Source organism: Herpailurus yagouaroundi, unplaced genomic scaffold (assembly GCF_014898765.1).
Source record: "Herpailurus yagouaroundi ecotype Mexico unplaced genomic scaffold, PumYag 190, whole genome shotgun sequence".
Lineage (NCBI taxonomy): Eukaryota > Metazoa > Chordata > Mammalia > Carnivora > Felidae > Herpailurus > Herpailurus yagouaroundi.
This window is the reverse complement of record NW_024412421.1, coordinates 10,775,342-10,799,299: the sequence shown is the minus strand read 5'-3', so window position 1 is coordinate 10,799,299 and position 23,958 is coordinate 10,775,342. Positions and strand designations below refer to the sequence as shown.

Below are 23,958 nucleotides of genomic sequence, written 5' to 3'. Positions count from 1 at the left end.
CCGGGGAATAGTTACAAATTTAATAAAATCCACCTTATAAATTACAGCAGCAGCCCCAGGGCGCTCTCTGCTGCCCCAAGAAGCGGGAGTTGGCAAAGCTGGGCAGCCACTGCTGGGGAGAAGTTGAGAGCTCAGGGCTGTGCAGGTGGCCAGTGGGCCAGCGCCACCACCTCCAGGATGGCCGCAGGGCTGCAGCAGAGGCCAGGCAGAGGCTCACGGGCCCAGGAGTGCACAGGGAACAGGAGTGGAGGCTGAGGCCAGACCCAAGAGCTCCTCAGTCCAAACTGGCCATGAGTAGGTGCAGCTCGCGGAAGGCACTGCCGTGTCGGCCACTCAGAGCCGACTTGCTCTTGACGAGGCCACTGATGCTCTTCAGCTGCTTGTAGCAGAGCCGGCACTTGTGTAGCCTGTGGGCAGAGAGGTAGCGCTTGAAGTGCCAGGGCCTCTGTCAGACCACTCCCGCCCTCCTCTTGGAGGCAGGCCAGGACGCAGGACTCATCCAGGCCACACCCGGGCTCAGGGCAGAGCAGGCCACCCCCATCCCACGGGGGTAACACGGCCGAGCCACTGTTCCAGGCACAACCTCCTCTATAGGCTGCCTATAGCAAGGCCGTCGCCGAGCAGGCTGGGCCCCCAGGCCCGTGGACCCCGACATCCCAATGCCGACACACGGCTGGGCCCCTCACCTCTCCTCCCGGCTGATGTCCACACCCACAGATGGCGGGGCCGCCAGGATGTCAGTGATCAGGGGCAGAAACCGCTGCAGGATCAGCTTCAGGGAGGTGCAGCCAGTCTGGACATAGCTTCAGAGGCAGATGAATGATGGAGCCACAGACAGAAAGATAAACAGAGAGCAAGGTCCACAAAGACAGAGGGGTAGATGGAGGAACAGGGACAGCACAGGCTTGTTATCAGCGCAGCCTCTCCCGACTTGGCGGGGACGGTAGAGCTGCAAAGCCGCTTCACACGGGCACCAGCCCTGGGGTCCTTCCCGTCGTCCCCGAAGGAGCCTCTTGCCCCTCCCATCCCTGCCGTGAGGCAGTTGTGGCTTCCCCACGCCTACCTCTCGTACTTGCTCTGCAGAAGCTTCTCGATCTGCGGCAAGACCGTGGTGCACAGGTCCAGCTTCCACAGGGAGCTGGGGAGAGGGCGGGGGACGTGGGCCCTCAGCACCCGGCCCGGCCCGCTCCGCCAGCCCTGTCCACCACAGCGACTTACGCTTTCTGGTTGACAATGTTGAGGAGGTCCACTACCACCGACAGGTCATTGATAGCCACGGCTGAGTCCACCGACGTCTGTGTAAAGAGAGCACCTGTCAGAGGGGACCGGGGACACAGTGGCCCCTGTCTGGGTGTGGTGTGATGGACTTTGTCGTAGGGTGTTGACAAGACTGCACCTAAAGTGATGACCGTGAGGCCCACAAGAGGTGTTCGACAAATGGTAGCTTGTGATGACGATGGTGGCAGAATGGGACATGAAGTCAGCCAGTGTGGTGACAGGGGCCACCCAGCCCCACTGCCCCGCCTTGCACAGCCTTCTTCTCAGCCAGCCCAATGCCTGGGGGAAAGGTGGTGCTTGCCTTGATGTCACCCGTGGTCCACACGGCCCGCACGGTGTCCAGGTTCTTGTGGCGGCTGGTGAGTACCACGCACATGGTGTCGTGGCCTTTGCGGATCTGCGACATGGCGTCCTCGTCGACCAGCTCCGCCTGCTGGGGGATCTTCACGGCCTGTGTGGGACGGGTGCCCACGTGCTGGCGGTGAAGCTCCGCCCTCGCCCATGGGCCTCCTTCCCGCCCTCAGGTTGGACCCCCACTCACGGGCAGGAAGTCAGAGGCCTTCAGCCCAATGGGCTCATTCCGGGTGGCAGGGATGATGGCAGGCTCGGCCTTGGGTGCAGGAGTAGGAGTGACGACCGGGGGCCGGGGCAGGACCTCGAGCTGGTAGGGTCCAGAGCTCAGTGGGTAGCCAGCCTGAGGCCTCCCTGTCTGCCCACCCCGGCACGGGAGGCCCCGACCTTCGCTGAGGACCTCGGCCCCTCTCCCAGCCCCACACTGCGCCCTCTACACCTAGACATACATTTGGCACCGGGAACTGCGAGTCCATGGGTGGGCTGGGCTTTGCCGCCTCCTTGGCTGTGGCCGTGTCTGGAGGAAAATAGAAAGGTCTCTGGGTCAGGTCAGGCCAGAGGGACGGGCGGGAAGAAGGCAGGCCTTGTGGTGGACCTCTGGGTGGCGCCTGTTAACTGGGGGAGATGGGCAGGAACCAGTGGGGCAGCTGAGGAAGGAGACATCAGCAGTGGGGGGTTGGGATGGGGGTGGGGGGGAGGGTTAGGTGTGGGAGGCTCCTGGGAAGGCCTGAGGGTGGGGGTCGGACCTGTCCCCTCCCTTTCCACCCACTCCACCACAAGTCTGGCAGAAAGCAGGCATCAAGTACGGTGTGTGGATGGGACCCAGGGAGCTCCCAGGAGTGGCCATCCTGTCACCTCACTGGGAATGGGGTGGGGGTGGGGACATGCAGTGAGTAGATGGTGAGTGGGAAGCACAGAAAATACCACCTTGAGGGCGAATGAGGAGATGGCCCCTTGAAGAGGAAGCCAGGTGGAGGAGGGGAGGGACATGGGGGCTGGCCTCCAGCTCCCAGACCCCAAGACCCGCCCCCCTCCCACCTCCCTCCCACCTGCTGCTTTTCCTGGCTCTCTCTTCTCCACCGGCCCGCAGGGGCCCTCTCGCAGCACACCACACCCCTGCCTCCACAGCACGTCCCATCCGCAGACCTAGCAGTGTGGCTGTCTGTCTGCCGTCTGTCCTCCTCCCTAGGGTGTGGGCTCTTGGGGGGAGCACCTGCCCGCCTTGCTCATGCTCCATCACCAGGGCCTGGCAGGGGGCCGGCGCACAGCAGGTGCTTTGGGGTGAGCCCAGAGAAACTGGAGATGGTGCCACGGCAGATGAGGCCTGGGGAGCTGGTGACCCTGGGAGGCCAAGCCCCGCCGCCCGACTCACCGTCCTCGGGGGGTGCCGGGAAGGGCTCACTTCTTCGGGGTGGTGTCCGACCTGCAGAGGCAAGGAGGGCTGGGGACTGATAATGGCCAGCCTGGGGCTCCTGCCTGAGCGCTCAGAGCCGGGCTGGCCTGGGACACAGGGGATAGAAGGTGGTCCCCAGGTGCACACACAGCTGCAGACCTGTGACCCCGTTCCTGGTCCCAGGAAACCCCAGGCCTGCACCCTCCCATCTATTTGCCCCTATGGGGCCTTCCCTTGCTCGGGATGGGCTGGGGCAACGAGTGACTGCGGGGCCTCTGCTGGGGCCTTGAAGACCTGGGACAGAGCCTGGGTTCCAGGTGTAAGCTGGGAATCAAGCCTCGGAAGCACAGCGACATCCACACCGTCCCCCATAAAGCACCGTTGGCCTCCATGCGCAGATGGGGGCCCCGGGCTGGGCAGGGGCCGGGCGGCGGGCCTCACTGATGCTGTTCTTGGGCTGGAAGATCTCGTTGTACTCCTCGGCGTTCTGGATCTCGGCCCGAGACTCCCGCTCGTCCCGGTCATCCTCGCTGCTAGGGCTACGGCGCTCACTCTCCGAGTTCTGCTTCACCCTGTGGGGCGGGGCCGAGCCGATAGGAGGCCGGCCCCGCCAGCTGGGGCCGGTCCCCCAAAGCCTTCTCAGTGCCGGCCCGCCTCCTGAGCCCTCTGGGGCCTGAGCACCCTACCTCTGCGGCTTGCTGCAGGCCGTGCTGGGCCGCTCATAGATGCGCCGAAGCGGGGCACTAGGGTGGGCTGACTGTTGCGCCAGGGGCCGGCTGTCCTGCACAAGGTCCTGGGCCACGGTGCCTGTCCTGGTGACCCGCGTCAGGTCCACCACATAAGAGGAGACGTTGCTCTGGGAGAAGGCCACACCTATCTGCAGGAAGTGGCAGAGCTGGGGTACGGGAGGGCAGGACCCCAGCAGGGCTGGGGGGGACGTGAGGGCCTGAGGGGGAGGCGGTGGGTGGCTCTCTCACCAGCTGGTCGTTGCAGACAGCCAGGTCGGCCACCTTGCCCCAGCTGACCAGGACCACGTCAAAACAGCGCTCGGGCTCCCAGCCATAGACGCGCAGAGAGTCCTGGCAGCCACTGTACAGGCAGCAGCCATCGGGGTTGAAGAGGACGCTCCTGGGCCAGGCGAGAGTGGGCCGGGGGTCCCAACAAGTCCAGGAAGGCTGTGGGGAGCCCCGGACAGAGGGAGCAGAAGCGGGGACGGGAAAGGCCCACCCATACCCACATCCCATGGCCCCGGAGGAGGGCCCAGACCCGCCACCCAGCTGCCTGCGCACCTGACAGGCCCTGGCTCTCCTTCGATGCAGCTCACCACCTGGAACTTCTCCAGATCCCAGAACCGGATGGTCCTGAAAAGGCAGCCAGGCTGTGCCGGGGAGCCGGCAGCCCCGTGCCAGCCTGCATGCGGGCCTAGGGCCTGGAAAGCCCGCTTCTCTGCAAACGCCCATCCCTCTGGGTTGTGGCCACCAAGAGCAAGGCCTAGGGCCAGGGGTTGACCCTACACAGGCAGGCGAGGGGCCGTGGCAGGTGGGAGGTGAGCATGGGCTTTAGATCTGGACATGCCATGACGGCCCAGGACGCTGGGGCCCGGGAACCAGGGCTGGGGGTGAGATGGGACCAGGACTCCACCCTGGCACGGCCGGAAGTCAGTTCGGTCTACAGAGCATCACCGGCATAGGACACCTCGGGACAAAGATGGACTGGGACAGAGAGACACACACAGAGGACAGAGATGAGAGGTGGCAGTCATGGGTCACAGGCCTTGCTCCTCCTCACCTGTCAGAGCTGCCAGAAGCCAGGAGGTACTCATTGGGGTGAAACTCCACCACGTTGACAGGCCCCGTGTGACCAGGAAACTCGGACATCATCTTGCCAGCAGTCAGATCCCAGAGCTGGGGCAGGGTGGGAGGGAGGTCGGGACCCGGCCTGGGACCTCGTCTGCCCGCTCTCCCTCTATTCCCGCCCCGGCTCTTTATCCGTGAGCCACCTTCCACTCTCGACAGGCTTGGGATATTCGAGCCCGACTGGGGGTAGGGGGGATGGCAGAGGACCCAGGCCGAGCGTGATCAGCAGACCTCAGCCCGCCCTGGGCCCAGGTCAGGCCAGGAGCTACCTTCACTGTGTGGTCATCTGCGGCCGATGCCAACCACTTCCCGTCGGGGCTGAACCGCAGACACCGCACAGCCTGGCTGTGTCCCTGAGGAGAGGACAGAGCGCCGAGCTCACCGTAGGGGCCTCCCTCCTCACCACCCTGCCCTTGACGAGCAGGCCTGTGAGGGAGGGGTCACGGAGGGTGTCACAGAGGGACACTTCTCATGCACTCAGGACTCCCGGTCCTGCAGGATGCTCCAGGAAATCCAGATTTATCGGTCATTCATATTAGCTTGGAAAGCAACATATCTCATGCCTCTTTTTGCAGAGGTACGTGTCCCCTCTTAATGTCAAGGGTCTAAAAATGTCCAAAATTACTTACTAAACTCGGTGCTTCCAAACCCATATGAACAGGAATGCTTTTCACCTAATGACACCTGTCATCTGCCTACAAAGCCAGAGTACGGAGCACAGTTTGGTGAATACAGGTCTGGGAGGAGTCATGGAAAGCGGGGGGCCCAGGTGGACCGCCCACAGCACTCCTGCTCCGCTCTAGATTCACGTCTCTCACTTGGACCCTCATTTCCCGCATCGTCACCCATATGGGACAGAATTCCGCCCCCACCCCACCCCCCGCGCCAGGGTCTGGGCACTGCCCCATGCTCCACGCCTGCACGGTGCTCGTGGAATGGCCGACAAAGGGCGCCCTCCTTACCCTGTATCGGAAGACACAACCTTTCCTCCTGATGTCCCAGAGCTGTGGGGAGAAGAGCAGAGGGGCAGAGTCAGGACAGGTCATTACCAAGGTGGGCTTGGCATCGAGGGGCCAGGCTCAGTCCGGGTGCCCAGCTCAGAGGGCGGTGTGCGGCCATGAGCAGAGAGGGGTTCTAGGCACCCCCAGGTCATTATACCCCAAAACGACAGGGTTCTGGAAACTGTTCACTAAAGGTGAGGTGTTTTTTTTTTTGCTGAAAATCTTACATTTTAATTTTTATTTCTTTTTGAGAGAGAGAGAGAGAGAGAGAGAGAGAGAGAGCTAGTAGGAGGGGCACGGGGACAGAGGGGACAGAGGATCCGAAGCATGCTCTATGCTGACATCAGTGAGCCCAACGTGGGGCTCAGACCCACGAACCATGAGATCATGACCTGAGCCAAAGTCGGATGCTCAGCTGCCCAAGCCACCCAGGTGCCCCAAAGCTGGGCATTCTGAGAATGTCTGGCAAATGTTTCCACATCCCTCTTCCTTGGAAGGTGCAGACACTACCAGAGGGAAGACGCACCCCCCACAGAGCCAAAAGCTACCTGTGTCGTCCTCAGGTACGACACACAGCCCCGGGCCCACTGCCGGCCCAGCGGGAGACACGGGGCACAGAACAGTGTCGCACCTTGATGTTCGTGTCCTGGGAACCTGAGGCTACGAACTCGCCGTACGGGTGGAAATCCAGGCTGCAGATGTTGGCTTTGTGTCCCATAAGTGTGCGAAGAACTGTCAAGGAAGAGAGCAGAGACGGGGCATGAGGCGAGCGAGACACCCAGTGGGGGAAGGGCTGCCACGTTCACTTGTGTGTGTGCCTCCGTGGTAACCACACAGCAAACCCAAACAGCGATTTTAAAAATAGGGAGACAGATCAACCAGGGTCCTACCACGCCGACTGATTTTCCTATTTTCCTCCTGATAGATGAAGCCACTTCTGTCATTACCTAAGCCCCCAGGAAATGTAGCGCACGCTCCCTGTAGCTCACGCCCCTGGGCTCGTCTCAGTGTGTGCTCACAAGGACGCTGCCCTAGAGTCAGCAGAGCCGGACAACGATTGCACTTGGTTCACTTACGCTCTCCTGGCCCCCCCCCACCGCCACAGCTGAGGCAGAAGAGGGGTGCAGGAGAGGTCCATGCTGGGGGAAAAGCTGCTTGGTTGAAGAGAGAAATCCAGGAAGGCTTTTTGGAGGAGGTGGTATTTGAATAGGACATCAGTGGGTGGAGGATGAGGGAGGCTATCAGGCAGAGGGAAAAAGGGGGCAAAGGCCCCAACGAGGGCAGTTGGAGGGCATGCCTGGAGTGGCCGTGGTCCTTACACCGGCGCCATGTCCAAGGGATCTGGAGGGTGGCTGTGAGGATGGGACGGGTGCCATGTGAACTGAGAACACAAGGAGGACATGACTGCTGCCCTGGGGAACCTCGGCTCCCATCCGTCAAGCATTTGCAGGCAGCTCGGTGGCCAGGCCCAGCCCGACCCTCAGGCAAACCTTGTGCTTCTATCTCAGAGTATTTCGGGCACGACTCAGATTTGCTTCTTGTCTCTGGCCTCAAGTGTCTTGCTTGTTAAAAGATTTATAATTTCACCACCTGAATGAAACTGATCATCCCATAAGTGTAGGGGCCAAGGGGTGTGGAATCCAGCCATCCTTAGGTTGAGCCAAGGTGAAACAGTTGCCTTGTGAGGTAGGGAGTTCTCCATTGGAGGTGTTCAAGCAGACTCCAAACATAATGCTTTAGGGACAAGAGAGTTGAGCTCCAAGTACTAGGTCAGTTAAACAAACTCTAGTGTATGATTGCCTCCTTCCCTCAAGGTCCAGGTGCAGGACTCTGGAGCCAGACAGAAAAGGGAGCAGTCTGGCTCTGCTCCTTGCTTGCTATGTGACCCTGGGCAATCCCTTACCCCCATCTGAGCCTCGTAATGGTCATGATTAGAGTTAAGAAAGTAGACATAAGGTGCTTAGCACGGGCCTGCACGCAGTAAGTGCTCGATGATGCCAGCTACAGTTATTCTTGTAATTCCTTTCTGCACGAAAGCTGCTTCCTCTGTCCCCCCCAATGGAACCTTCGCCTGTCCTCCGGCCTCAGAGCACATATCCTTGTTCTCTGTCTTCTGACACCAGTGATGACTCCTCAGTGCCCATGACCATTTGGGCGCTTCCCTCATCCCCAGGACATCTGCTGAGCACTTCTGGTGTGTGGAGAACAGCCTGAATGACATCAGCACATTAGCACCGCCCCCAAACACCAACAGGAGGTGGGTGAGGACCTAAGGCTCAGAGGGTGAAGCAGCCTGCCCGAGGCCGGTCAGCAGGGCGCAGAGCCAGATTTTAAAGCAGGCATCGGCGTCCTGAGAAGCATGCTTCACCACGTGACCCTTTACCTGAGTCAAGGGCGCTCATTCGTCTATGGCTCCTAACACGGAGCCAGGTGCACCTAAGGGCAGGATCAAATGAGCTGCTCCGGTCTTTATCTGCCTTGAGGTCAAAGTGCAGCCCCCCGCCCACCACATCCACCCATCCTACTCGCTGCCACTCTGCAGCAGGCCCTGTCAGGCGCCAAGCTAGGACCGACCCATTTTTAGCTCCTCCAGAGTGTGACGAGGCACACATCTGTTGACTAATTCAACCACCACATCTGTTGCCTATCTAATTCAACCACCAAAACCTGAGCGGCCGCCTCTCCCCACTCTCTGGAGCCGTCACATGCCACGGGGGGCTCAGGGGCTGTTTTGCTGGCCAAATCCGGGGCCGGAGGGTACAGACGTGTGCTAGCCCCTGCTCCAGGCCACGCCCACCTCCCAGCCCACTTGCTTTGCACCCCACGGCAAGGCTTCCAAACTCCAGCCCTGCCCCGAGAGGATGTGGCCGGTTCCACCCCTGTGTGGGCCAGATTCACGAAACGCAGGCTACCTTCCTGTGGGATGGCTGGGCTGACCCACCCTTGCCCTCTGGCTGCGCTGTGGAAAGCAGGCAGGACCACATTCTTCTGGCGTGACTTCTGCCCTTGCTCTTCTGTCCCGGGAGGGCCCCTGGAAGTCCTGCTATTGCAGGGCTCGGTCACAGGATCCCAGAGTCGCGGGGTGGAGGGGCGTCCTGGATCCGTCTGCCCGGTGTGAGGACCTCCAAGGCGTCCTGAGTAGCCGTTCGACCTCTGCCTAAACCCTCCAGTGATGGGCTGCCTTTCGAGGCAACCCACGTGACAGTCAGGCAGCCCTTTTAGAAGCCCCTGTGCACCTGGGATGCCAACTGGCCCGTTGTTTTCACTTAAGCTGTGATGGGAGGGGTGGAGGTCGGCCTGAGGTCTTAGCTCTTCCCGCCAAGGCTGCTGACGGCAGGTTTCCGTCCCAGCATCGAACCCCCCGAGTGGCAGGGTGAAGGGCACTAGGATGGGAGTCTTGATGCCAGGATTTGAGTCCCGGGTTCTGCCACCCCAGCCACGGAGTCTTTATGGGGGCCCTCCTCGGGCCCCACTTCGCCCATGTGTCAAATGAGGAGGCCCTGCCGACCTGGCTCTGCATCAGAATCATCTGGAAGCGTACTGAAAGCCAGATTTGGGCCCAAGCCACTACTGAATCGGGTTCTCCGGGAGTGAGGTCTGGGCCATGTGTTTGTAATGAGCTCCCTGTAGAGTAGCAAACACTGAGAGCCCAGGGCCCGGGAATCCCACGGGTCGTCGGTCTTCATTCTTTGCCTGCCTCGAGCTCCTCACATCTCCCTCACGTGTGAAGTAGTCACGGCTGAGAAAGCGTGGCACCCTTGGCTCCTCCCTTTCATCCCTTGCTCCTCAGTGGATGGTGAATGGCCGGTGCTGTCCACTGGGACTCCGATCCAGGTAGAGACTTCCCAGGCACACTGCCTTCTGCCCGAGCTGTTCTGCTTTCTCAGCTGGAGCCAAGCCAGCCGGAGCTTGCTCCTCCCTGGGCCCCAGAGTCCAGCAACACCCAAGCACGGCATGCCCTGCCTGGCTCCTGCGTGTGGCCGGGCAGCGGGAACGCACGTGGAGACACTAAGCGCGCGGCCCCGGTTTGTTATCTCAGGGGCTTTGTCTTGCACATGCAGCCCATCACCGGGCGGGCAAGCATCACCCAAAAGGCCCAGGGGTGACAGCTCTCTTGAGGACCATCTATGTAAGAAGACCGCTATTCTTGAGCACAGAGAACCTGGCCACTGGGCATGCGTGGCTGATGGCTGCTGTCCTACAGCAGAAGTCGAGCACACACCGCAGGAGAGGCCCAGAAAGACCTCTGGGTCTCAACCAGGCAAGGGGGCTCTCTTCTGGAAAAAGCAACCTCAGCAAGACCCCCGCCACAGTTTCTTCTCCTGTCCTTCAGGTACCGGAGGGCCTCCGCCCGGCATGCTGGCACTGGCAAAAAGCAGTGAGCAAACAGGTTTTACTTGGACCTCTCACTGTTGGCCTGCATAGTGTTCTGCAAAAATACTGAACTAGCTGTCAACGTTCAGAAACGGGGGGATTCCATTGAAAGTTCCAGATTCCCAGCTTCTCTTTAAAAAGTCTGTACGGCGGGGCGCCTGGGTGGCTCAGTCGGTTAAGCGTCTGACTTCGGCTCAGGTCATGATCTCACGGTCTGTGAGTTCGAGCCCCGTGTTGGGCTCTGTGCTGACAGCTCGGAGCCTGGGGCCTGTTTCAGATTCTGTGTCTCCCTCTCTCTCTGACCTTCCCCCATTCATGCTCTGTCTCTCTCTGTCTCAAAAGAAATGAATAAACGTTTAAAAAAAAAAAAAAAAAGGCAAAATAAATAAATAAATAAAAAGTCTGTACGGCTGGCAACACTGGGCCCAGGCTGCCATGTGGCAGCCCCCCCTTTGAGGGAAGGCAAGGACGCCCCACGTGGCCCGGAAGCAAAGGCGCAAGTTTACACACTGAAAGATCCCAGCAAGGATTTAGCATAGGACCAAGGGTCACCACTGCAAAACCTCAGGACACCGGGACAAAGTGCCTGCGAGCAGATACGGGACCCAGGAAACTGCACGCGTCTCCCAACAGCAACCAAACGGGAGCCTAACATGCGATGTCGCCGCACCTTCAAAATTCTGAGGGAAAACTATTTCCGATCTAGAGTTCTACAAACTCTAAAAAATAAATAAACAAGGATGAGGGTAGAATAAAGTCATTTTCAGCCGTGGATGGTCTCTAAAACTGAACCCGTCACGCACCCTCTCTCCGTGAGCTATGAAAGAACGTGCTCCAGCAAAAAGAGGCAGAAAACCAAGGAAGATGGCAAATGTAGACTCTGGCGCAGCCAGGCTCCCGTCACAGAGCTAACTCCTTGACTTCCGTGGGAGGAAGGCAGCCAAGAGACGGACAGAAGGGACGGGAGTTGCCGCGATACCATGTTCCTCAGAAAAGCGGAGGTAGCGAGACACGAGGCAGAAGGACAGAAGGTTGAGGCCCCTGGAGGATGGGAAGGAGTGAGGTGAAGCCTTCTCATTTCCGTCATGATTATTTGGAGAATGGCCGGCATTTGGCTTTTTAAGCTCTGTACAACTTCTATAAAGATGAAAACCAAGTTCAAACAAACAGAGCACAAGGAGACAGAAGACCTACCCGCCCTAGGCCCCATTCCTGCAGGCAACGGTTGCCCAGAGCTGAGAGGCGGCGCCCCCACCTCACGGCGCACGCACCCCGGTTCTCCCCACGGGCCCCACCCTTGTTCATGTGTCTCGCGTAGCCCCTGATGTCCTCCCAGGTTCTGAATCCACACCGACACCCACCCGCCCATCCACAGGTGTCCGGGACATCTCCTGGGCGCCTCCTGGGCGTCAGCACCCGGAGGCAGCAGTGACGTCGCTGCTGCCGGGCTCACGGGGGTGGGCAGTCGCCACCCGGTATGGTCAGGTTTCCAGGAGGGAAGCACCCAACACAGTCAGGACAGGCTTCCCGGAGGAAGCAGCTCATAGCAGAGCCTGAGACAACACGACTGCAGGCGTACATGTGGGGAAAGCAAGCGCAGATGCCTACTTTTGGCAGCTTCTAGGTCCCAGACGCGGATGGAGCCCGACTGGGAGCCGGCCACAATGAGCTCCTCCGGGGTGTTGAGGCGGACGCTCTCCACTGGGGACGTGTGACCTGTCAGGCTCTGTGGAGAGAGGGTAGCAGCTTCAGGGCACTGTGTGGAGAAGCCCCCGCTGCTGCCCCAGTTTCTGGCTCCCCAGGAAGGGCATCAGCAAGAGGTGGCTCAGCAGGGAGGCTGTGCTCCACGGAGCCACACCGAGGCTCTCCCGCATGCAGGCTGGGCAGCCACTTCTCTGGGCCTCGGCCTCCAGGGCCCAAAGGGAGCCAGAGCCCGGTCACGCTCCAAAGCCCTCCCGCTGCCCGGTGTGCCCCAGATGAGGACATCATTTGCCCAAATGGCCCTGGGCCCCTTACAGGGGAGCTGCTGACCCTCCAGCCCTGAGTCCGAACCACTAAGCTCTGCTTCCACCTAGGCTCTGCTTCCATTCCCACTCTGCCCAGCCATGCTCCTCAGGAGGAGAAACCCTGACAGAACCGAGGCCCGGCTGGTCAATGGCACATACCTCACCCCTCTGGAATGCCTGGATCCCCGGGGGTTGCCCCTGGCGGAAAACCCGGCCACACTCCCAGGCAGGGGCTGGTGGAACCCAGAGAGCTTGGCAGTGACTCTACTGTTAAAAACTCTCATCCAACTCAGCGCAGGCCAAAGCCGGGCAGGGCTGGGGCAGGGCTAAGCCAGGTCCCAGCCCAGCCCCTTAGAGGGGTGGGAGGTGCTGGCATTTCCAGCTTTCTGGAGAGAAGGCTGGAATGTGAAGTCCATGGCATCTGTCACTCCCGCCCAGCACTGACCACCTCGAGGCACAGTGGTGACTCCATCATTGTTTGCTAAGACGATGTTCCGAGGGAGGGGTGGGGATGGCAGGGGAAACTGCTCCCCAGCAGAACTACCCAAAGGCCAGACAGTCACAAGCAGCCTGTGTGACTCACAGACGTCACCAGTAGGAGTATAAATGAGTAGAAACTCCATGGGGGGCCAGTGGGCAAAATGTGTCCACACTTAGAAATGCACATTCCCTGCATGCCACAACCCTACCTCTGGGGGCCTCCTCTGCACACGCTCAAACACATGGCAAACAAAATAGACACAAGGTCGTTCACCGCAGCGAATCTTTTACACAAAAGACTAGAAGCCATATAAGTGCCCATCGGAGGAAATTGGTCAGCTAAGCTGTGGTCCTCCATGCAACAGAAAACTTATTACTTGGCCATAAAAATGAATGAGGGAACCGTCCGAATTATAATAAAGACTCATCTTCATGACACTTCAGGTGAGAAAAGGTGAACGGTGTATACAGAATACTGTCTGTATATTAAAAAAACAAAAACAAAAACAAAAACAAAAAAAAGAAGGGGGAAAATTCTGGAAGGATATAAACTAACCAGAAACTGTGCTGTGGTGGTCCGTAGGGAAGAAAGTGGGAATCGGGGGAGGAAAGAAGACCTTTCACTGCTTACCCTGGATCATTTGGATACTGAACTATACGAAGCTCACACATCCTCAGAAACACACAAACAGGTAAAAGTGGACCGTCTACAGGGGGCGTAGCATGGGCCTGAATCCGAAGGTGAGCAAGAAGGTGGTGGGGGTGAGGAGCTGAGAGGCCTGGTATGCAGTGTGTAAGCAGGGGAGACATGGGGGGAGGCCTGCAGGCTGACCGTCTGGCGGGGGACGCGAGCATGGGGTCACCTCACGTCCATTTTGGTTGGTCTTTTTTGATTCGTTTTCAATCAGTATGTGTTACTTGGGCATTTTGGGGGTGGGGGTAGGACACACTTGAATCCCAAGAATAAAGTGAAGCAAAACAAAGCAATTTCAATTCTGTTCTTTACCCTGGCCCTGATTCAGCTTGGATCTCAGTTCTTGGCTGCATCTCACAGAAATACTGAGGTGATTAAGTTTCTACTAAAAAAAAAAAAAAAAAAAATCACTTCCTATCCCTTATCTTTATCTTCACGTGGCCGAGAATCATAAGAATGTTAATACCCTGCGCTGGCAAGGTCGTGGGGGGGTGGGGGGGGAGGGCAGGTCCCCATTCTTCTGGCAAGAATATAAATTGATTTCTGGAGGGCAATTTGGCAATATGTTTCGAAAGCTTTTTAAAAAGTGCACACCCTCAGATAATGCAACCATCGCAGATCTGTTCAAAGATTGAGGTAGATGAGGATGTTCCCCTCTGTAGCTGAGCAGAGCCACAGCACTGGAAATAACCTTTAGGCCGGGAACAGGGCAACGGCTAAGCTAATTCCGGCTCATCCCTACAATGGAATACCAGGAAGTCATTAAAAATCACGCTGTGGAAGGATATTTGTTGACACCGGAAAATGCTCGCAAACAATAAAGACTGTTATCTTTCCAGGCTACAGAGGAATAAGATAGTGGTCCAAAAATATATGGTTATATATTGCCATGATGCGCATGTGTGCACGTTTGCACGTGTGCATATGTATGCCTGTATATGTATCTGTATCAGCACCCAGAGGGCAGAGACCAAAATACCAAGTGTAGTGGTCTTTGGATGATGGAAATAGATATAATTCATTTTTGTATTTTTCTCCTTTATCTTTTCCTGTTTTGGAGGCAGTTTGGGGCAATGAATTCATTGTGTGCCTGCGAGAAAGTGTTATTAAAGAACCAGCTCGCTAATCAGCTTCAACCTGGTACCCTCAAATCTTTTTTGTGGAAGGAGACGGGGAACGATTCAAAGTAACCTCCGAGCGCAGCTGACGGGTGGGTGGATGGGCCAGCGGGCAAACCTCAATCTTGAGCCCATGGGCTCATTTTAGCTTTTCTCACACAGACTCCCCGGAATTCTGTCCACCAGCAGGGGACTTCCCCGTTCCTGAGGGCTAGCTGCCGTCCCAGCCATCGGGGCTGTCCTGGGCCTCCCTTGAGCAGACGGCTGCGGGCCGGGGAGGTGGGCACTGATGTCGTGCTGTGTCCCCCTAGCCTCCGGGTGCCCCAGACCCGACAGAGCCTGCAAAGCCACCTGCTCCCCAAGCCCCGACCCCCCCCTGCTCCCCAAGCCCGTCCCCTCCCTGGGCTTTTGTCCTGTTTCCCGCAGGCTAGCGAGGCTCACCATGATGCAGTTGGGTTTGTTGATGGACCACAGGTTGACACGGCAGTCATCTCCACCAGTAGCCAGCAGCCGCCCGGAGGCTTTGCCCAATACCAGTGAGGACACATTGCTGGCGTGGGCAACAATCTCCTCTACACGAGAAAGGACAGGAGGAAAAGGCATTCAGAGAAGGCGGCCCCTGGTCCTGGCACGTGAAGCCCAGGCAGAGGGCTCTGCCCACTACAGCTCCCCTTTGGTGACACCCTGCCATGAGCCGAGGCCTGGCTGCTGGGACAGGCCTTGCACCTGAGGCAGGAGTGACTATTTCTCAACCTCAGGCATTCCTGTCCCACACTCCGGCCTGACGGTTTTCTCCTTTTTCTGCATATAAACTGATAGTATTTTTATGCTTACCATGCTCAACTTAAAAAAATGACTTGCCTTTTGTATTTAGCTCTTTCTAAATAAAGACAATTAAGCCGTAAAATTCATAAAGTCACAAGATTGATATGTTCATTATACTTTATCTATAATACAAAACAAAAACAATTATTAAAAGAAAAAATATTGACCCACATACCACCTAAGCATCTCTCTCGGGCTGCTTGCTACACACATAAACCCACTTTGGAGAACATACTTGGACCATCCAGGTCAACTCTAGACAAGCTATCTCCAAGTGAGCTCACCCAGGGCTTCAGCCCCCAGCTTCAGAATCATGGACCAGGTTCTGGTCTGAGCTCTGCTACTGTAGGCTGTGTGGCCTTAGAGTAGTCACTTACCCTCTCTGAGGGCTGGGTTTCTCCTCTGGTAAATGGAGGTAATAACAGTGCTTGGTTCATTGAGTTGCTGAGGATTCCCTGAGAACATTCTGTTAAGCCGTGCTCAGTGGTTGTTAGCAAGGCTAAGGCACAGAGAGTGGGCACTGGGGGCCCCGGCAGGCATAGGCGGGTGGGCTGCCTGGGGGTGGGAGGCCCGGGTGTGAGGGGTGGGAGTGAGGGCTGACCAGACAGAGTGGGAGGTATGGCCCCGGTGGGCAGCCATGAGGGCCCCTAGCCAGGACTGCTGAAGCTGCAGAGGGGAAGCAGACGTAAACCACAGAGGGTCTCATCAGTGCTCCAAAGGGAACAAACATGAGCAAGGAGCTAAGAGGCAGCCCAGGCCTCGAAGCCAGGCCCTAAGTGACTTCCTCCTGGGAATGAGGAGGACAGAGGACAGGTCTCCCCACACCAGCATAGGGAAAACCCCAATATGCCGACGCACTGAGGCAACCGGGAGGCCGGCTTGGGTGACGCTGAGGAAAAGGGCTTGCGGTCGTTGCCCAGAGGGCCTCTCCTGCGCTCCGGCCTCCACCCTGCCTGGGGGTCTCTGTGGCACTGGCTTCGCACCACAGGGCGGGTGGGAAATGGGGCCCAGGAAGGCTGCTTGTCAGGAAGTGTGGCTCAGAGGGGATGTCATCAAAACTGCCCTGAGGACCAGACCCCCAGGCTCACTGTCACAGATGATGCGCCACCTCAGGGCCCCGCCCGGCCAAAGCCCTGCACAGGCTGAGTCCAGCCCCAGCAGAGGCCCACGTGTCAGCGGAGGCCTCGGGAACCCCATCACTGGACTCAGGGAGCTGAGTCCCTCCCTAATCTGCATCTCAACTACAGGCAGTTCTGTCCTCTAGACACTGTAGGGACAGATGCCTGGGGTGCTCTGGGGCTTTGGCCACAGGCTCTTGTCTGTTCAAGAGCTTCTGTTGGGACCTAGTGACTTCCCAACCCAGAAAGAGAGCACCCACCTTCTCCCTGAGCGCTCAGTTCCCAAGCCTTGGGCCTTCTCCCCTTCTCTGAAAACACTCCCTGCATGCACTGCCCTCCACTTGTGACCTACCTAAAGGCCTGGGTGTCTACCTTGGCTCTCACCCTTCCCAGGGAAACCTCCGGCTAGGCTCCACCTCACCGGGCTTTCTTGGGCACACTGCCACCCCTCTCTGGGCCTCAGGACTACTGCCCCTTAATTCATATATAAATGTTTCCTGGGCGGCTGCTCCAGGCCCAGCACTGGGGAGAATGTGGGGAACGACAGTGAGAAGGTTCCTGTGTTTATGCTATAGCCTGATCAGATGGGTCTTGGGACATGGCATCCCTCTCGAAGAACCACAGATGTTGGGGTAAGAAGGATGTGGAGGTTGGGTCTTTCTAGAGGGGCTCAGCTCACTCCCCTCTAAGCAGCCTGACCAGGGTCTCTGGCCTGATTGGAGCCCCTGGAGGAGCCGGGGACCAGCAGGAGAGGGAGGTACACCATGGGCACCAGGCAGAGGAGGCTTCGGCATGGGGCACTGGCCTAAGAACTCTCCCTCTGGCCTGAAGGACAGCAACCACCAATGGCCCAGGCCTGGGTACCGAATTTTAGTGCAAACAAATAAAATTCCTCACAGCATCTCTTGGCAGGCCAGGCTGATGGCTGCTGCTCCACCCCCTGGCCCAGGCCTGTGCCAGTTTCTCAAGCTCAGTTGGCACAACCTGGGCCCCACGTCCCAGCTAGAGCCGGGGACACTGCATTCTGACAGAGGTGCTGAGGATTTGCATCCTAAATGGAAGGTGCAGAGAATTGGATTTCAATCACCCAAACTGGCCTAGCACCTTCTGATCTTTGCTGGACTCTAAAGCCACAAGGAGCAGGGATCATTTGGCTTTGGATCTTCAGACAGCTTATACTCATGGCGGCTGCTATGCACATGAACTTGTCAGCAGAACCGACATGCCTGATCATATTACCTCTTGTTTGAACACTTTGATGGCTTGATCTTACCTTTAAGATAAAGCCAGGGCCTCAGAAGGGCTGGGGTCCCATGGACAAGTGCCCCCAAAGGCCCCAACAGCCTCATGTGACACACTCTCTCCACTGCTGTGCGGCAGCCTTCTTTGAGCCCTTCCAACATACCGAGCTTCCTGCCCCAGGGCCTTTGTAGGTGCTATTTAGGCAGCCTAAGCACTCCCCTACCCTGACCATTATCTAGTTAATGGACTTGAAGCACAGGTCTCAGCTTGGAATCAGAGAAGGAAGGAGAAATGGAGGGGTGTGGTTATTTGATTCCTGCCTGTTGCTCTCCCCAGGCTCTGAGCCCCGCTGCACAGGGACCTCATCTATTTTGCACGCCACACCCCCCCTCCAGACTGCCTCCTCAGTGCCTGATTCTATGCTCAGGAAAGACCAGCTATGAGGGAATATATAAGCCCCAAAATTACAGAGCCACTCTGTCCAAACTGTACTCTCCTTGGGAGTCCATAACAGGGTTCTCCCAGAACCCTAGGGCTAAGAACAATTTGAAACTGCCCAAACTTCTCATTTTACACATGAGGACACTAAGATCCAGCAAAGGGCTTTGCCCAGGTTCTGAAAACAGCTCAGAGGAGCCTTGCACAGCTTCCGAAAACAGCTCAGGGAGAGCTCATAGCAAAAGGTGACCAGTGTGGGCACAGCAAATCTATGCCAACCAGTTATTATAGGTCAGAGGGACCTTTGGATCCTCAAGATCCTTTCCAGGGGTCCAAGAGAAAACTATTTTCAGAATAACACCGAGATGGTACGTGACTTTTACCCTCTCATTTGCTCACAAGCATACATGGGATTTTGGGGGGGGAAGACATGTGATGACATCATCACAAATGGCATGTTTGACTGTATATGCCTGTGTTTTAAAATGTCTGGGTATTAATTCCTAACGTGTAAATATGGATAACTCCCATAAACAAAAAGCCGTCAGGGTCTTCAACAATTTTGAAGAGTAAAAAGAGGTACAAAGATCAAAACGTTTAGAACTGCTAGTGGAGAATAATGTGAAGGTGGGTAATGTTGCTGCTCAGTCACATTCCAGACCCTTTTGCCAGCACCCCTCAGCCTCCCCTCTCACCCCCACCCCCGCTCTAAGATGCCCCACCTCATGGGGGCAGCCCGACTCGTGAGATGTCTGCAAATGCCAAGAACACCTCTTGGCATTTCTCTAATCCCGCCTGTCAGCCTAACTGCGCTGAGAGTTGCTTTTATGTTCACCACCTCGCTTGGGTCTCACAGCAACTCTGGAATGTAGGTGTGATCATCTCACTACACAGACAGGAAATTAAGCCTCAGAGAGGTTAAGTCACCTGCCCAGTGTCACCCAGCTAAGAAGGGCCAAAGTCATGATTTGCTTCCTGGTGTATCTTACTGCAAAGCTGGGAGTCTCTCTCTGTGCCAAGAACAGGAGACAAAGCTGGGGGTTCTGGCTCTCCAGCAACAAGTAGCTAACAGAATAAACGGGGTGAACAAGAAAAAAAGAGAGAAAACCACTCACGCAACTTCCAGGCTGTCTTGGTGACCACGGGGGTGGCCATCCTTCAACCGGCTGCACCTGAAGCTCTGCCCACAAAATAGACTGTGCTTTCCTCCAGGGGTGGGGGTGGATCCCCCCCAGGATCCGCCAATCAAGTTGGCAAGGAGTTCCCACACATCCAGGCAGAGGGAATGCCTCGACTCTCAGCTCCGGATTGCCTCCTGGTTTTAAATCATTCACAGCAGCCACAGCAACAGCCTGTGTGTGCCCGTCAGGATTGTGGATTGTGGAATGTCAGGCTTGAGCCATCTCAGCTCAACCCTGGGCTGGAACACAGACAGAAACGATGGCTTGTTAGAAAACACTTGGTATGAGTTCGCCAAACTCTGGGCTTGCAGAACTACAGCTGCAGCTCCCTGGATCACCAAGGCCACTTGACAAAGAGACACCCACCAAAGCCACCAGAGCCAGGAGCTGCACTGTTTGAGAATCTGGAGGAGGCACCTCAGGCAGGGTGACTTGGGACCCAGGGAAAAAAGGTCCTCCCAGATGCCGGGATGATGGGATGGGAGGAGGCTCTGTTCCAGGAGGCTGGCCGCCTGAAGTGCAGCAGCCGCAGTGGGGCGGGGAAGACCACATGTCCGCAGTTCAGACAGATCTCTGGGAATGACTGCTGTGTCTGACGCTATGGCAAGGGGGTGGAGTCAGAGGCTAAGCTTATGGGCCCAAGAGAGGCACTCCAGAGACAGGCATTTAAGTCTTCTCTGGGTAGAATCTCAAAGAGGGCCCCGAGGGTCCAATCCCTCCGTTCGTGGCAAGGAAACTACTCCTGGCCCTAGCAATACCCAAGGACAGACTGGGAACTAGGTCTCCAGTCTGGGCATGAGTCGGTATGACTCCTCAACTCTAAAAGGCCACCTCATGAAGCCTTCTACCCTTTTCTTCCAAGCCTCTTTCCCACGAACCCTCTCCTGTCTGTCCCCTCTCTCCTGGATTCCCCAGTTCTGCCTCTCTAGTTGGCCGTTTGTTCCCTTTCTCCTTGCTGCCTGTGTCCCCCATCCGTGCATATCCTGTCTCCTGGGCTCCCTAACTTGACCCCTGCCTCACCAGACCCCCTTTATTTCCCTCCCCACTCTGCTATCAGTATCCCCCCATTCATTCACTCTCCTGCTTCCAGTGTCCCTATTCACCGCCCATCCTCCTGCAGACCCCCAGCTCCGCTTCCGGCCTCCCGGGTTTTCTCCTCCGGCCCCCAAGCCCGTCCCGCCAGTCCCGCCCGTCCCGAGGCTGGGGCTGGTCCCACGGCCTCGCCAAATCCTCCCACTCCTCTCGGCTTGCGGGGCACGGGCTCCAATTTCCCCCCGCCCGGAGCTCTCTCCGCCACGGCGCGGCTCGGCCCGGCCTGGAGTGCCCGGGTCCAAGGCCCATAGGCCCCCTTTCCTCCTCGCCCCCTCGCCCACTCCACCTGCAGCTGAGGCTCCGGAGGCCGAGGCTCCTCTCCAGGCGCGACCCCCACTTGCCTCCATCCCCTGCCCTGATTGGCCGCTGCTTGACAACCGACCCTCACAACAAAACCTCCGCTCAGAGCCCCGCCCTCCTCACCACCCGCACCAATGAGCCGCCGCGAGCGCTCCACCTCCAGCCAGGCTTGACCAATCGAAGAAGGCGCTTCTGCCGCTTTTCCTAAGTACCCGCCCTCTTTTCCTGAATTGGGACTAATCACGAGGAAGGAGAATTCAAGAGCCTCCCCTCGGCTTCTAATTAACCAATGAGGGCTGTCATTTCCTTGGTCCCGCCTCCACCTCAAACTTTCCCTTTCCTCCGCTCTCCTTCTCTTCCTCAAACTTAATTCGCGTTTGAAAGCATTTCGAGCCGCCGTCCAATGCCGGCTGCGCCAATCGCTTTAGCAACCGTCCCAATTTAACCAATAAGCTTAAGCCTTATTGGAAAACCCAGTTCCCAAGTAGCCAATGGGGCGGGGACATCGGGAGCAGCGTGAAGCCACGGAGCTTCCATCTTGGAGGGGGGCGAGGAGGTGAAGTTTTATCACTTTGCGGTAGTTCCTGCTCCTTCCCTCTAGTCGGGGGCGGTGCTGCGGTGGTCTAAGAACTTTACTCCTCTTCTCTGGCTCGGACTGGAGACCTTCAGGGAGACGGAGCATGATCCCGGGTGCTGCCCCCACGGCCCGGCGTCGGTGAATGGATGTGTGGGCTGCCACCTTAAAGGCACCACCAACCAGAAATCAGAGAGAGGCCGGCTTCATTTGATTCGTGGGCAGGAAGGGCTTAGGGAAGGGCCTTGACCGGCTGGAGCCGGGGGCCCCACACGTGGCCAGGCCGCCTTTGAACCGCTCATTAGGGACTCGAGCCCACTGGTGATGCCCAGGGCCTGGTGCCTAAAGACCCCCGAACCTCCCCGTTTATCCGCCAGCCGCTCACTGCAGCTCAGGGCAGCTTGATCTCTTGTAACGCACCTGACAATCCTAAGAAGTAGGAATTCCTGTTCCGATTTACGGATAAGGACACTTGAGGTCCAGATTAACGCGCTTGTAATAGGCCACACGATAAAAAAGAATGGTGTCCGGATTTGAACCGTTGTTGTTAAAGCAAAGTCTGCGGATTTCTCCACGGTACTGCACCCCCTGCCAGAGAGAGGCAGAGGGTCCACCCTCACGTTGTGCTTTTGGGAAGTGAGTGGAGAGAGGTATCAAAAGAGGACTAGATGAGCAGAATAAAATCTGATTGATCAAAGCTGTCCACTCTGTATTTCCCCTCAACTTTTTATTGTGAAAAACTTCCCAGAGAAAACTTGCAAAGAATTCTACAATGATGTGTAATAGTTTTAATAGTATAATTCACCTGGTGGATAATCCAACACTTGCTAGCATTTTTCCGTATTTGCTTTGTTCATGTATGTATGTTTGCTGAGTGATTTGAAAGTTGTAAACATCAAGACATTTTTGCCCTCAGTGGCACTAAAATGCTGAGCACGTACCTCTTAACAATAAGGCTCTGGTCCTGATAAGCATTAAATCACCACATTTAAAACAACAGCAACAACAAACTAATAACTCCCTAACATGCAGTCCAGATTTCCCCAATCATCCCCGAAAGCTATGTAAAACTTTTTCTAACTAGGAAACAAGATTCACCACACCTGGCTCTTTAACTCATTTTGTTCCAGTCCAACTTTTTTTTTTTTTTTTAAACATTGATCTTTTGAAGAGATTGATCAGGACTTTTACCTTGTAGACTGTCCCACATTATGATTTTGTTTCCTTCTAGTGTTGTTTATTTTTGTTTCTTTCCCTCTGAATTTCCTGTAAATTGGAAGTTAAAACTTGATTAGATTCAGGATCAGCATTTTAAAATACTTTGTACTGAAGTATCATGCACATGCTCCAAAGGGCATAGACTCTAAGTGTCAAAGTGAGTTTTCACAAACTGAACATGCTCAGGTCAGGAACATTACAAACTTCCCAGAAGCCCCCCATGGTGCTCCCTCACATTCACGAACCTTACACCCCAAGAGCAGTGATTATCCTGATTTCTAATACCATCAATTAATTTGTCTGGGTCCCCCCGCCCCCCATATAAATGGAATCAGGCAGCATGTACTTTTTTTGTATCTGGAAATCTTTTGATATTGTATATGAGGAATCTCCATGTGGCTTATAGTTCATGCATTTTCACTGAGCCTAAGTAGAGTTTCTCAACCTTACCATTACTGATATTTTAGGCTAGATCCTTTTTTGTAGCAGGGAGCTGTCCTGTGCATTGTAGAATGTTTAACAGTATGCCTGGGCTCTACACACTAGAAGCCAGGAGCATTCCCATACAGTTATGACAAAAATCTCTCAAGACCACAATATATGTCTCCATTCTACTCTTGATGTGCATTTGGGTTCTTTCCAGCTTGGTACTAATAATAGTGCTGCCATGAATGTTCTAGTACATGCCTTTTAGTGGATGTATATGTGCATCTTGGTTGAGTTGTTCATCATTCTTGTTCATTGGATGAGCGGGTGAATAGATGGATGGGGGAGCGTGGATGGATGGGTGGATGGAATGGAACCTAGGAGCAGAATTGTTGGGCCAAAGCTTAGTCCTAGATACCTCCAGTTTTCCAAAGTGGTTGTACAGATTGACCCTTCCACTGGGAAAGCTACGGGAGAGTTCCATTTGCTTCTTATCCTCCTGACACGTATTCATGGTATACATACTGCTGGGTTTGTGGTGGCATTTCATATCCCTGATGACTAATGAATTTGACACTTTCATGTGTTTCTTGGCCACTTTTTAAGCTAACATTGAGTGCTTTCTAAGTGCCGTTTCCAGCCCTCTCTGATTTACAAGTGTTATGGAAGACAACAACGCCATGCCATTTCACAGATGGCTAAATAGTAGTTGGTAAGAAGAGGAGCTGGGCGCTGTTCCTGGCAGTCTAATATGGAGCCCCCAGGTCCTGGAGCATGCACCTTGGCTTTGCCATTCCCACATTGTCAGCTGGGCCACCCTAGCCACATTGAGATCTAACCAGTTGTTTGAAGGTGGCTGTGGGACCATCTGCAGAGGTGCTGCAAAGACTCAACATTCCAATGGGAAGACGGACAGGAAGCAAATAAAGAAGGTGGCCAAGGTGAGTGGGCAGATGGTGGCCCCTAGGCTATAAAGACTAAACATGGGGTGCA

General features: G+C 56.1%; 1 protein-coding gene across 2 annotated transcripts; it reads right to left on the bottom strand.

Moving 5' to 3' along the window:
- KATNB1 (katanin regulatory subunit B1) lies at positions 1–20,864 on the bottom strand. 2 transcript variants are annotated; one of them, XM_040498147.1, is made up of 20 exons: positions 20,734–20,864; positions 19,290–19,594; positions 14,993–15,123; positions 11,862–11,979; positions 6,511–6,611; positions 5,841–5,882; positions 5,148–5,231; positions 4,811–4,926; positions 4,312–4,383; positions 4,000–4,150; positions 3,709–3,899; positions 3,464–3,594; positions 3,002–3,052; positions 2,079–2,146; positions 1,820–1,939; positions 1,580–1,729; positions 1,219–1,295; positions 1,064–1,138; positions 687–803; positions 1–407 (listed from the first exon to the last, which is right to left on the bottom strand). In XM_040498147.1, the coding sequence occupies exons 2-20, from the start codon at positions 19,327–19,329 to the stop codon at positions 275–277; spliced, it is 1,968 nt and encodes a 655-aa protein (XP_040354081.1). In that variant the 5' UTR covers positions 19,330–19,594; positions 20,734–20,864; the 3' UTR covers positions 1–274. The 2 variants fall into 2 exon arrangements, with proteins under 2 accessions (XP_040354081.1, XP_040354082.1); XM_040498148.1 differs by lacking the exon at positions 20,734–20,864 and adding an exon at positions 19,722–20,361.
- Between the last annotated feature and the right edge of the window lie 3,094 nt (positions 20,865–23,958).